A 13221-nucleotide genomic window follows, 5' to 3' on the forward strand; every position below is an offset into this window, starting at 1 on the left:
TCGCCGTAACCCTAACCCTAGGCCTCTCGATCACTCTCTTCGCCTTCAGCCGCCTCTCGAGATCTAAAGGTTAGAATCGATTCTTTTTGAGAGCGGAAACCCTAACTCGAGTTCTGAGACTGTCCTTATTTTTTTGTAGATGGAGGTGAGAGGAGCGGATCGGGGCTTGGATTCGACCGGAATCGGTCGTTGTACTCGAAGGAGCTTAGGTTTGGGCATGGATCGGGTGGGGTTGGGCGAGATTCGAGGTATTGGGATAAGGACGATCGAAGGAGAGATCAGGATTATGATGAGGAGGATGTTCTAGGGCATAAAATTGAGAAAATAGATAAAAATATCGGGGTGGTTAGTGAAAAGGTGAGGGGAAAGAGCGGAAGCGGTAGTGGTGGACTGTATAATGAAGGAGGGAGAAAGGAACTGGATTCGTATAATGAGAAGTATGAAGCTTCGTTGGCGGGTGAAGATGTTGGGTTGGATGATGAGTACGATGATGGGATCGATGTCCAGGACGATCATGATGACGAGGAGCATGAGCATGAGCATGATGATGCTGATGGAGATGGTGGTGGTAGGAAACTTGGTAATGTTGACGGTGAAGAACATCATGAAGATATGAAGGTTAATGTGGAAGAGAATGATTCTTCTGAGGCTGCTATAAGTGGGAACGGTAGTGGGAGTAGAAATAAGGGGGATAAGGGTTCAGGTTCGAAGAAGAGCTCGAAATCGAAGAAAAAGCCGAGGCACCATAGATCTCCTGGTGAGATATTCAATCCAGTTTACAGCAGTTTATTATCAAATTTGAATTTTGTGTTGTAAATTCATATCACCCTTGCTTCTCATGATAAATAATGATGGTTTGAACTTCAGGAAAGGCGTCTTATCTAGTAACGATATATGTTTAAGTGAATGCCATTATTTATACCTTGAACATTCTATGATGTTCTTTACAACCAAAAACTACCAGTAAGGCTCGAGCGTGTAATTTGGACTAAATACTACATCAATCCATCACATGAGTCGTTTTAGTTGTTGCCCTCCACTTTTTGAATCTTAATGAAGAATAGTACCGATAGTCTTCCGATAACTTTTGAAGTGTTGACTCCTTCTGGTACCTAGTATTTGATATCACAAAATCACATTCCCGTAACCTTTTTCAATAGTACCTTATGAAAAAAATCCTGAAAGCAGATCACTATGTCCGTGTGCAGTCAATCTTAGCTGCTAATGATTTAATAGTTTGCCAATTTGTAGGAACCTTGGTTAATCAAATCCATGTATTTAAAGAGGTTTTAACGTCACTCTGACTCACCATCGAGATGCAAAACCCTTGCACTAACTCATTTTTAAGTAAGTTGAGTGTTTGTTAAGTTGCATACCAAGTGTGTGCTTATCCCTATATTTAATTATTCAAGACTTGGGTCAAATCTGCGACACATTATCTGCAGAGAAAATTGTGCACTACAATGTAAATTTTGAAGTAGAAGTCAGGAACATCAGGTGACATTAATACAAGCTAAAAATCATATAAGAGTTTTGGCTAGCACAATAATACTTCAGATTCTAAAGTTGCTCAAAGGGAAACAGGTAATGGTTTAATGGCATTATACGGAGATAGACACATAACGGGACAAGTACCAATATAACTACTATTTTGCTACTCCAACATTTTTTTACTACGTATGTATGTGTAAAAGATAAGCTCGTGCCGCCATGCATGTAAGAGGTGATAGATAGGTGATGAGGATCTTGTATCTTGTTTATGGCTGCAGAATGAGCTGAAATTTGTTCTTATAACTTTTGTCAGGTTCATCTTGTGAGATGAAGTTCCTAAACTCTACAGAGCAACTAATAGAGCCTCTAGAAAACAAGAAATTTTCAAGATTTTCATTGCAGTATACACAAGTAGAAGGAAGGCCCAGTGGAGCAAGTAACTGGGAACCGAGATTTGCTGGTCATATGACTCCTCAAGAAAGAGAGGACTCTTTTTATGCGCGTGACCAGAGGATTAACTGTGGCTTTATTAAAGGCCCCAAGGGTTATTCAAGTACTGGATTCGATCTTGCAGAAGATGATGTGAAATACATGAGCAGTTGTCACATAGCTGTATCGTCTTGCATCTTTGGAAACTCTGATCATTTGAGGTCGCCCTATTACAAAGTGGTAACTCTCTCTCTCTCTCCTAATCTAGAATATAAGGGCTGAGAACTGTGACCTTATTTCAAGAGTATGATTGATTTATTTTTTTTCATCTTGTACATTTTAGTCTTCTTTTAGATTCTATGTTTCTGTGTTATACAATATATGATATGTTTACATTCAAATATGCCTGATGGGACGGGCTTTTTGAACTGCATCAGGAAATTGAAATTGCTGGTATTATCAGAGTAATCATGTGCTGTGATCAAGATTTCTTAGAACATAGTTATTGTAGGCTTTCTGCTGTTCTTCTCTATATTTTCTGGATATTCTGATTAGTGATTTGATTTAAAAGTATACATCATAGGTTTTAATTGTTTCTACTTCCATTAGTAGGTGGTCCTATGTTCTGTGATAAAGATGCCAATTTCACATAGTCTTTATCTTCACTTTAATTCAGTTTTTGGACCTAATGGCCTCTCCTCAAGAAATTTATAATCGTTGAGTTAGCCTGTTGCTGGATAAATTAGATGGGGGACTTGATTCTATTAATGGAGTTGAATCTGTTTTTTTTCCCCCAAGGAATTTTCAAAAGGAACCTAAGCCGATCTGATGTGTTAAACATTGATTGAGTTAAAGGCAGTGGACATAACTCACCAGCTTAAAAGCTCGAGTTATACAGCAGAATCATTCTGCACTGCGACGGATCCACGTGTAGTTCAGGTTGGGCAAGTGCCCAACCTGAACTTTGGAGAAAGTTATACTCACATGAAGCTTAAATTATAACATACTTATAGTAGTAGTGTACAATTCACTTCTATTTTGGGTATGAATTTGATTTACATATTTGTGTTTACATTAAAACTAGTACTTTACTTTTTCTATAAAACGAAATACTCTAATTTTAAAATTTTGTTTGATGTTAATGCCTAACCTGAACAAAACTTCTGGATCCGCCCCTGATTCCGCATGTTTCTGGCAAAGACGATAGTTGTGAAAGCCTATTAATCATTTTCAAATAACAGTCTTGGTTACCACTGATCAATTCATGAATAGACTCAGTTAAGGCCAAGTGACCAACACTTCATCCCATGTTTAGTTGAAGTTATGCATGGGCAAGCTTGACAATAGCTGATAAGATGTCGAATGCCCCTATAATTCATTATGGTTAACTGCTGTTATGTAATGATTATTTGGGGGTTTGCACCAGTGAACCATAACAATAAGCTATTTAGATGCCTGTTAGCTTGCCTTTTTTTTTCTAACAGAAACCTTAAATTTTTTAATGGCTGTTTTTCTCTGAATGTATTCCTGCTTATATATTTAGGTTTCTTGTGGGATTACATAAGGTTAGCACTCAACAATCTGCATAAAAATTCATAGGTCCCCTGATTAGAAAATTGTTGAAGTTTTGTGTGTTATATAATTTGTCTCTATGACTATCATTTGACTTGAGCATAATAGAAAATTTCCCCATATATCTAAGTCAAACAGGTGTAAAATTACCTACAACACCTTGGTAGTACAGTGGTACTGTGTACCTATTTCTTTAACTCTCTTCTATTTGGTAAATATCAAGTACTCAAAACTTTCCTATAATCTGGCTAGATGTTCTAAATGACCTGATACTCAGCATTGCAATAATTATGACACTCATATTTGCAGGGCAGAATGGCATAAATCTGTTGACCTTTGAAAGTAATCAGTTTTAGGTTTGACTCGGGCTTGCTTGCTCTTCTATCCGATCAGTCTGTTCCTATGTTATGTCGAAGGTCCTATTTTGAAACCATGACACAGTGCTCACGTCAGTAAAACTGCTATATTTTTTGTTATTTATTAAGTGATTGCTATATTCTTTATTAAGGAAAATATTACCTCCTCTTATTTTAACTCCAGAATGGGTCGCTGAAATTTATTATGACAAATATATCCTCATTCAGGAGAATGTAACATGTGTCCTGCTATTGGTTGCTGAGTTGTTTGTTACATTCAAATTTGTGGCAGATCACACGCCAGTCGAGAAAAAGTGTGTGCTTCGTTATGTTCATGGATGAAAGTACATTGCAGACGTTAGCATCGGAAGGCCAGAAAATGGACAGCATGGGATTCATCGGTTTGTGGAGGATTGTAGTGGTTAAAAACCTACCTTCTTCTGACATGCGAAGAGTTGGGAAAATTCCCAAGCTTTTGACTCATCGACTCTTTCCTTCTGCAAGGTAAGAAAAATACTACTAAAATAATGAGGTGAATGATCTATAGTTGTGGTTACCTTATTACACCTTGCGTGTACTGATCTTGACATCAAATTCTCATCTTGACATAACGAATACATTACTCATGAATATCTAAAAGGAACCACTGCTTTCCTCTAATACTAGTATTATATTATGGATTTGGCTTACGACATATCTCTGACTTTTGCACTTACACTTAAATCAGGTATTCAATCTGGCTTGATAGCAAATTGCGACTTCAAAATGATCCTTACCTCATCTTAGAATACTTTCTCTGGAGGAAAGGTCACGAGTATGCCATTTCCAATCACTATGATCGGCATTGTGTTTGGGAAGAGGTGGCACAAAATAAGAAACTAAACAAGTACAATTATACTGTCATCGATGAACAGTTTGAATTCTATCGGGCTGATGGATTAACAAGATTTGACCCTTCTGATCCTAAGAAACTACTTCCAAGCTGTAAGAAACTTTAATCACTTTTAGCGTGTTTTGAAGATAATACATACTTTCCCCCCCTCAACTCAATTATTTTGTTTTAATTATGGACAGATGTTCCTGAAGGTTCGTTCATTGTAAGAGCGCACACACCGATGTCCAATTTGTTTTCTTGTCTATGGTACAATGAGGTAGATCATTTTACTCCTCGCGATCAGCTGAGCTTTGCTTACACGTATCTGAAGCTTAGAAGGATGAATCCTGGGAAAACTTTTCATTTGAATATGTTCAAGGTCTGTAACTAACTGTTGCCCCTCTTTCAAAGAAATACATTCCCCAATAATTCTAAAAGATTTTTGTCCACAGGATTGTGAGAGGCGCAAGATTGCCAAACTTTTCCGGCACAGAGCAGAGGACAAGCGAAATCTTCTGACGCAGTCCCTGAGATGATAAATGGTGTGTTTTTGAAGGGATGAATTGGGGGTTCCTTCTCGTGTACATCAGAGTGTGGAGGGTCCTGCTCTCCTTGGAAGTTCATTATAAGTCCCTCATCATTGTTTCCTTATTGCCTCGTTATTTTTTTGTTATATTAGATAGAGCAATTTGAGGCTTTTGGGTTATATGTTTCAATTGATTCAAGTGGTTTTGGCTTGGGCTATTCATATGATCACGGTTCTTATGCCCCCCCTGTAGCAAATGTAATATCACCTTATTGATTTATTGTAGAGATACGTTCATTCTAATATTTCATTCTAGTGTTTGTAGATCTTTGACTTTCGTTAAAAAGTTCTGAGATTCTGTGATGTTGTGCGTAAATTATTTGTGTATGGTTGGCTGCTGTTGTATTTAAGTAGTTTTTTGTATTGCGACATGCCTCCAACGCAGGCTGTATTAATGTCGTACGTCGCAAATAGAGATCAAGGGTGAATAATTCAAAGCTAGGTCCAACGCCAACGTCTTGGCTGCTGAAATATTGCATAGCTATGTACGCATACATGACGCAACAACTAACATTTTCCCTTTTGTTTGGCTCAAAATGGCTGAATCATAATGATATTGGAGTAGGAATCTTATCAGAACGGCCCGTGATTGGTGAGGGGCCGACAGCTACAGTAATACCAAACCAAAACAGGAGGAGGTGGAGGGAATTGCATAGAAGCTGCCAGCTAGGTTTTTTTTAAGGCCACGTCAGCCTTCTCCTCGCACAACCAAACAGGGTAAAAGTGTAAACACAGCCCCAACCAAACAGGCCCTACACACTCGCATACAAGTACTGGTGTGATAATTGTTTCGTGCGGTGCTAGTCGCAATTGTTCGGTTTGATTTTAATCTGCGGTTTGTGAGCGCGTATAGAGTTGAAATTGTTCCTTTGAAGACTTCAATCTGAGCTGCTGTTGATACTGAGCCAAAGTAGCTTCACAAAAACCAATATTATTACCGATGATGAGAATGCAACTTCAAAATTCGGATATCACATGCAGCTGCACTGACGATCGAACTCAACGAAAGTGCTACTGCTCATGAAACTTTATTATGATAAGGACGAAAGTCTCTAGAATGGGAGGATCGCTGCTCCCGGTTCCAAATCTATTTTAAAATGTTACAATACACTAAGATACACATCGTAGAGTGCCGAGGATATGCGAGAAAATTGGAAGATCAACCTCAAAAGCTGCTTCATATCCTCCCCAAAGTTCCCTTATATTTCTGCAACAAACAAAGGGATTATCCAGTCAAATAGATGCTAATCATAGTAGCAGTAAATAGGGAACACCGACAAGTTAGTACCTCGATCACAGTTCATCTTTCAATTCTTTTTCTTGTTCGGACTGAACTGGCGCTTCTGATGAAGCAGCGGAGTCCTTGTTCTCCGTTATGTAATTAATGATGTCCTCCGCTGTTCTACCTCCTTCATATTGCATAACCTTTCCACTAGCGGAAGAGAAGTAGATAGTTGGATATCCTTTAACATCGAAATCACCTGGGATATCATTTGCAGTAGCATCCTAGAAAACAAAAAACGTGGATAAATGTCAAGAACAAAGAGATTATTATCATCACTAATTATCCCAAAAAACAAATCATCACTGATAAGAAGAATTTTGTGCAAAAACAGAGTAGAGCAATGCAGAGCTGTCTGAATCTCTTTTGAAGATGAACAAATGCATCTAAACAATCTATTAAAAATTAGAAAATAACAAGGTTTGATTTTGATATTTTAAACTGTTACTGCTTCCATTATTACAGTTTTCTAAAGTGTAGATTCGTTACTTTTTACGGTGCATTTGGCTACAAACTGGAGGTTTCTCCAAACTGTTCCAGATGAGGAAAAGGGGAAATGTAAGGTCTTAATAAGCAGGTCAAGAAAGCAAGCCATAAAAAATTATCTGTGTAGGATGCTTATAAAACCGTGCAGCAGGGGAGCGGACTTGTAGCAACATCTCCTATTATGTTTACATTTGTATAGATTTTCTTCACTGGATGCATTGCAGCATTTCATATTACGTTTACCTTTTATTTTTTAATTCTTCCCTGGCTATATCTCCTCATCTCATATTTACCTCTTTTCTTTTGCTTAGGCTTAAGAAGTAGGACTCATCTAACTTCCTACTTATATCTCATGTATAAGTTTCTTCTGTATAAGTACTAGCAATAAGAGATGATAAAAGATAAGGTGGAAAAGTTGTTTACTAATCCTATTCACTCCTATGAGTTCTGTTCTGAATTTGGTCTTCCTAAATGCCATGGTGACATAAAGTAAATTGCATGCATGCATACATATACCATGTAAAGAGACGCAAGCACATTTCCCTATTAGATAATGCACGTGCAGTTGTCAACTGGTTAGTTCTAGACTTGGGCCAAAGGAGAATTACCATCTTTGCAATGACCACATCAGTATCCTTCTCAAACGAGACAGCTACTTCATCCAAGATTGGAGCCAGCTTCTTACAGTGTCCACACCAAGGTGCATAAAACTCAAGTAGAACTATCAACGTAAGAAAAAAGAGAGAGAATAAGTGTATGTAAATATCATCAGAACACGTCAAGAGCGGTAAAGAAACAATGTCTGGTTCAGAAAACAACTTATAAAGGACTTGTGGATAACACTATATTTTCATTAAATATAAATTCATCTTCCATGATAAAACTCATGGTAATAGAATAGGATCAGTGACAAGGTCCTCTGAGAGTAGCATTCAAAGGGGGAAAAGACCTTCAGAAAAGTATACTTAAACAAGTTTAAGGTGATAAAATGGCAACGAAAAAAAAGTAACAGATGAAACATGTGACACTAAATGATTGAACTTTTTTTTGGGAAACCTGATTATCCAATTGCATTTCAGGATACCAAAAAAATAATAATAAAGATAATAAAGAAGGTCCATGTATCAGATAATGTATTCTTCTTGTCTGCCCACATAAAATACCTTGATATATGTAAAAACTAGCATATCAAGAAGCAACACAACAGACATTTCAAAGGAGATTTAAATCGACAATTGTCACACAATTATTTAATTTAATTTAATTTTATTTGAAGAATTCAGCGTCAAAGGAACAGCAGAGACTGATGGATCCACATGTGTAATATATATAAAAGACATAAGCAAACAAATGAAAAGAGAAACAAACCATTTTTCCCAGAGTTAACCACATCATGCAGATTGTCAGCAACAACCACCTTGACAGGTTCATTATTAACCTCAGGAATTGGTTCAGATTTTCTGAACGGTTTCAAGCGGCCCTCCTGGACAAATATATCATGTCAGAAGACCAGAAACAGATTCCTTATATAACAAGTAATAGCCCAGAAACATTTATTTGAAGATAGGACTTAAGATACCTGGTAATCATTCAACCAAGCGACAATCTGATCAGGTTCCACAGTTGGTTTAAAATATTTTGTCCCATCATGTTCTTGTATGAGGACAAGAGGCGCGTCATCTTCTTTAAGGCCGAAATACTGTTTGCACATTAATAAAGCTTATTTAAGGACAATCTAACTGAATGTTAGGATGTAGGTAAGTCAAAATGAGAACAGGGAGAATACCTGGAAAGCACCTTGACTGGCATCAAGATCACCAATCAGAAAGCTTATGCCTTTGCCTTTGAAGGCCGAGGCAACTTCGTGGTACTTAGACTTCAGGGCATCAAATTGCTCACTGCTGAAGTTCACAAATAGCATAGCCTATGCATCACAAGATGAAAGTAAATAAGAACATGAAAGGGAAGTATCAACTGTTCAGATTGCAATCCAAAATCATTCTATCAAAATGACACTAATTTTTAATTGTTCAGGAGAGAGCTACTATGCAATGGGCTGCAATGATATTCCATGTGTCCTATGAGAAATGAGGTTTGGTAGTTCAAGTTATCAGGTTTCAAGTACAGGAGGACTCATATGAAATGATATAAACCTGTAGTTGCATTTAGTTCCTAAATATAAGGAAAGCCAGTAATAAATATTGATGCTAGAAATGATTAGCTTTCAGCATGAACAAGTAGTCTAAAGAAACTTCTGGCCATAAATAATATCAAGAGCTTCTTCAAGATATTGTGATCAGATGAATGAGTTGAATACTGATACTGATTGAATATTAACAATAAGTGTACTGGATAATGACTAAAATCTGATAACTTAGCAATTTCATAGCCAATAACTCTTCAGACTGAAAATGTTGTTTGCAAAGTGAAAGAGGATAACCCCTCCACTAATGTGATTCAACAACAATATTTTTGCACTGAAATCTTAGTGGGAAATGTATTATAAATGCATCTTGTGGCTAATTTGTCAGTAAGGACACAGTCCCATCAATTTGCAGGCATGTCAGCAGCACATGGAAAAGATTATTAAGAAATTATAAAAAACACTTGAGGAAACATGATTTCATGTCACATGCAAGGACATGGAAAAGAGAGAATGGTTAACATGTTTTCCATGTCAATTTCTAAATATGCGATGTTGTACATGGACTCTGTAACAGATATAACATAGACACGAAAGGAAAACAGTGATATTGTTTAGCAATTCCGCTTGTGCAGAGAGGAGAGAAGGGGGAAATCAATTCTTACTTTGGAATTGTCGCTGTTGAAGAATTTAATGACAAAAGGGTGGTTGGCGGGATCCTTGTTAAAAGTTGTGATAATAGGCACACTAGCAACTTCAATGAAGTTTTCTAATGCTTCCACATTAAAATCCTGCAAAAAAGGGGGAAAACATAATGGATCCACTGCTTAGGCTATGAATCAAAAGAGAAGAATCATGTCCCCAGTATATAGACACATATGCTTGCTGTAGATGCCAATACATGTTTTTTGTAGAAATTTGCAAAGCATATGTATCTGCCAATTTGTAAACAGGAATGGAGTATTGAAACAGGTATGTTAGTAGTACCTGAGAATCAACAGAAAGTTCATCAAAGGGCTTGAGTAATCTAACTACGGGTCCCTTAACAGATGAATCCCCGTGAGGAAGGAGCTTAGCATCCGATAAATGGATGAACTCATATTCAGAACGCAATTTATCTGCAACTGACATGAAGTTCTCAAACTCCTGACCAGAAAATTCAGGGAAAATCCCCACCTACAATAACAGTTATAGGATTTGAGAGCTTGCGACGAGCTATTGAGAAAATCAGAGAAAAAATAACTGAGAAAGGAAGGGAGCACAAATTGAGAACTTACAATAATAACTTTCTTATCATTGATGAGGTTCGCAACATCATCCGAGGATTTGACCTCAGCAGAAGCAGGACCAACTTGCTTCTTCAAGTATTCAACTATGCCATCAGCATCCCTAGGACCTTTGTACTCTTGGATGTTCTTTCCCTCATTCCTAAAGATCTTTAGTGTGGGGAAGCCGCTCACTTCATACTTAGTGGCAAGCTCTCTATTGACTTCGTCATTAGCATCAACTTTAGCAAGAACAACTGGAGGGTCATGCTTACTCAGCACTGATGCAGCTTTCTCATACTACAAGGAAAAAATACTAAAAACTTTTAGGAATCCAAAACAAATAAAAGAAGCAAAATAGTAACGTGTAGTCAACATATATCAACGGAACTATAGGTACTGTAGCTTGTTTTCTTAAATTCTTACCTCAGGAGCCAGATTCTTACAGTGTCCACACCTGTCAAATTAGGAATGTAACATATAGTTAGTAATGTGTAGTTTCTCACTCACATTATAGCTGTAGCCACAGAATAATGCAAAGGCCATTCATCAACTGCTGTTCATAAGTTCCAATATATCAATGCTAACTGCATGTTTTAATACTCGGTTCTACAGACACACAACTAGACACCATGAAAGCTTCTTACATGGGATCTAATTCTCCTGATTCAACAGCCCAATGCTCCCATTCCGATTAAAACAAAGAAGAAGATCATGCCCCTTCATACCGTCCCCAAGAGATAAAGAAACATTGATAATAGATGCTATATATCATGTCAAGCTACTGAGTCATGATCTAGTTCTAGTACGTGCATATGTCTATACCATCCCCATTCCTCAACAGAAGAAAAACATACAAAACAAGATGCAATGACAAATAAAAAAAGCAAACTTCAGTGACTTGGAAACATACAAAGTCTTCCTTTTCCTAATATGAAATCAGTTGCCAACACGAGACAACATAAAACGGGTACTTCAAGTAAAGTTTCAATTCATAACATACCTTTCTTATTATGTATGTTAGAATGCTCCATAAAAGCATCATCTTAGACATGCATGATAAGATAATAGTATATTTGCAATGGGATTCCCGATTCTTGAAAAATTAAAAAGAAAAAAGAAAAAAAAAACTAAGAAACCAACGCAAAGTTTTTAATTCTTACAAACTAATATTATTCTCATCATTTTTTGGGGTGATCCATGTAAGCTTCTTGTGACCACACTGTAAACCCACGACCACGTAAACGTTCAGTATTATCCCTAAAAATTTCCATAATTCAGTAGAAGTAAGCGAAAATTAAGTTGCTGAACCTTGTTCTTATTTCTTCCATCATTAAATAGAAGTGACAAACAACAATAACACCACATGCCACCATCTTCTAGCGAATATTTCCATCAAAATTTTAAAATCCTTAAAATCATATCATCAAAGAGCCAGCTTTGATCCACGTAGAGTAAGCCCTAAATGAACTTAAGCAGAGATCTGCTCCCCAAAAACACAATCAAGCGATCACGACTCCAAATCAAACATCAAAGAACAAGAAATTACCAAGGGGCGTAGAATTCAACGACGACGAAGGGATGCTTAGCGATCGCCTCGTCGAAGTTCGACGCGTCGAGCGTGAGAACCGACGAATCCTCCTGCTTAGCTTCGGCCCCCTCCTCTACCCTAACTGAAGAAACCGGAGAAAAAACGAATAAAGCGAGAAAAATCGAAGAGATCCAAACCCTAGATTTGACCGCCATCAGAGGGGGTGGAAGAGCGAGAGAGTCCAGAGCTCAGACTGTTCGCTTGTGAAGAAACGCCGACGACTTTATATAGGCCAGCGGAGGAAAATGAGCCTGTTGTAGATCGGGTGGAAATTTTGAAACACGAAGCGGCGTCAGGACGAATTATACGGATGACACGTGTACTCCAGGATTCGCTATTGCGATACGTGGATGGAGATCGGATTTGTTTTATGGTCCATGGGATCCGCTGATGCTCCGCGTGCGAGGATTTTCGAGGAGGAGATACAAGACCGGGGTGACATGGCTCCGGATGAGGTGGCAATCGAATTGGATACTGCCACGTGTCATATGACATGTCATTTTGTGGGGGTAGGTAGTAAAGAAGATTAATCCGTAGAATAACGTTAACCAGAAGAATCATCAAGATATTATATACAATAAAGATTCAATTTGATGAGAGTATAAATTTTATAAGAACGCTAGCATTTAAAAAAAAAAGGAGGTTTCGAATCGTCTATTTCTCTATACAAATGGGAGAATTTAAGATTTACTATTCATACTATAGTAGTTTTTTACTGTAACATTATTACTATAGCAAAATATGAAACGAACTGTTCACTATTACTGTAGCGCATGAGGATACTGTAGTATTTTTGAAAAAAATGTAACAAAAGCGTGATGCTGTAGTAATTCGAAAAAAAATCTGTAGTATTTAAAACCAGGATTTCTGTAGTGGAAAAAAAATTAATGTACTGTATGTCATGTTTTGCACAGTGTTCACACAAGGGAATTGCAGGAAGATAATTTGAAGATTTCAATTGTTTACTTTATGATTCGCAACGTTGTACTCCTACATGAGACGCGTTGGGAAAAAAAATCAATATTTAATCTGATGATGCGATCAAAGATTGTATCGATATAATTCCTAACAATGTTACCATTTCTATGTGAGATTTTTCGAAGGTGAGCACTGTACAAAAATGTTCCCCAAAAAATCTGCGAGATA

The 13221-nt window shown here is 37.4% G+C and overlaps 2 protein-coding genes across 2 annotated transcripts; one reads left to right on the forward strand and one right to left on the reverse strand.

Annotated features, from left to right (window-relative positions):
• Positions 3 to 5576, forward strand: LOC109824180 (the record flags this gene model as incomplete). The annotated part of the gene is made up of 7 exons (XM_020390715.1): positions 3 to 69; positions 140 to 757; positions 1805 to 2160; positions 4141 to 4352; positions 4576 to 4832; positions 4923 to 5101; positions 5175 to 5576. Coding segments are annotated over 7 exons (1773 nt in total), but the record flags the coding sequence as incomplete, so codon positions are not given.
• Positions 6253 to 12253, reverse strand: LOC109823736 (protein disulfide-isomerase-like). The gene is made up of 11 exons (XM_020390094.1): positions 12034 to 12253; positions 10911 to 10941; positions 10497 to 10784; positions 10207 to 10395; positions 9885 to 10010; positions 8863 to 9000; positions 8656 to 8775; positions 8445 to 8559; positions 7685 to 7797; positions 6597 to 6814; positions 6253 to 6515 (listed from the first exon to the last, which is right to left on the reverse strand). The coding sequence occupies exons 1-10, from the start codon at positions 12228 to 12230 to the stop codon at positions 6602 to 6604; spliced, it is 1530 nt and encodes a 509-aa protein (XP_020245683.1). The 5' UTR covers positions 12231 to 12253; the 3' UTR covers positions 6253 to 6515; positions 6597 to 6601.

The sequence above is a fragment of the Asparagus officinalis genome, chromosome 9 (assembly GCF_001876935.1).
Source record: "Asparagus officinalis chromosome 9, Aspof.V1, whole genome shotgun sequence".
In the NCBI taxonomy this organism is placed as follows: Eukaryota; Viridiplantae; Streptophyta; class Magnoliopsida; order Asparagales; family Asparagaceae; genus Asparagus; species Asparagus officinalis.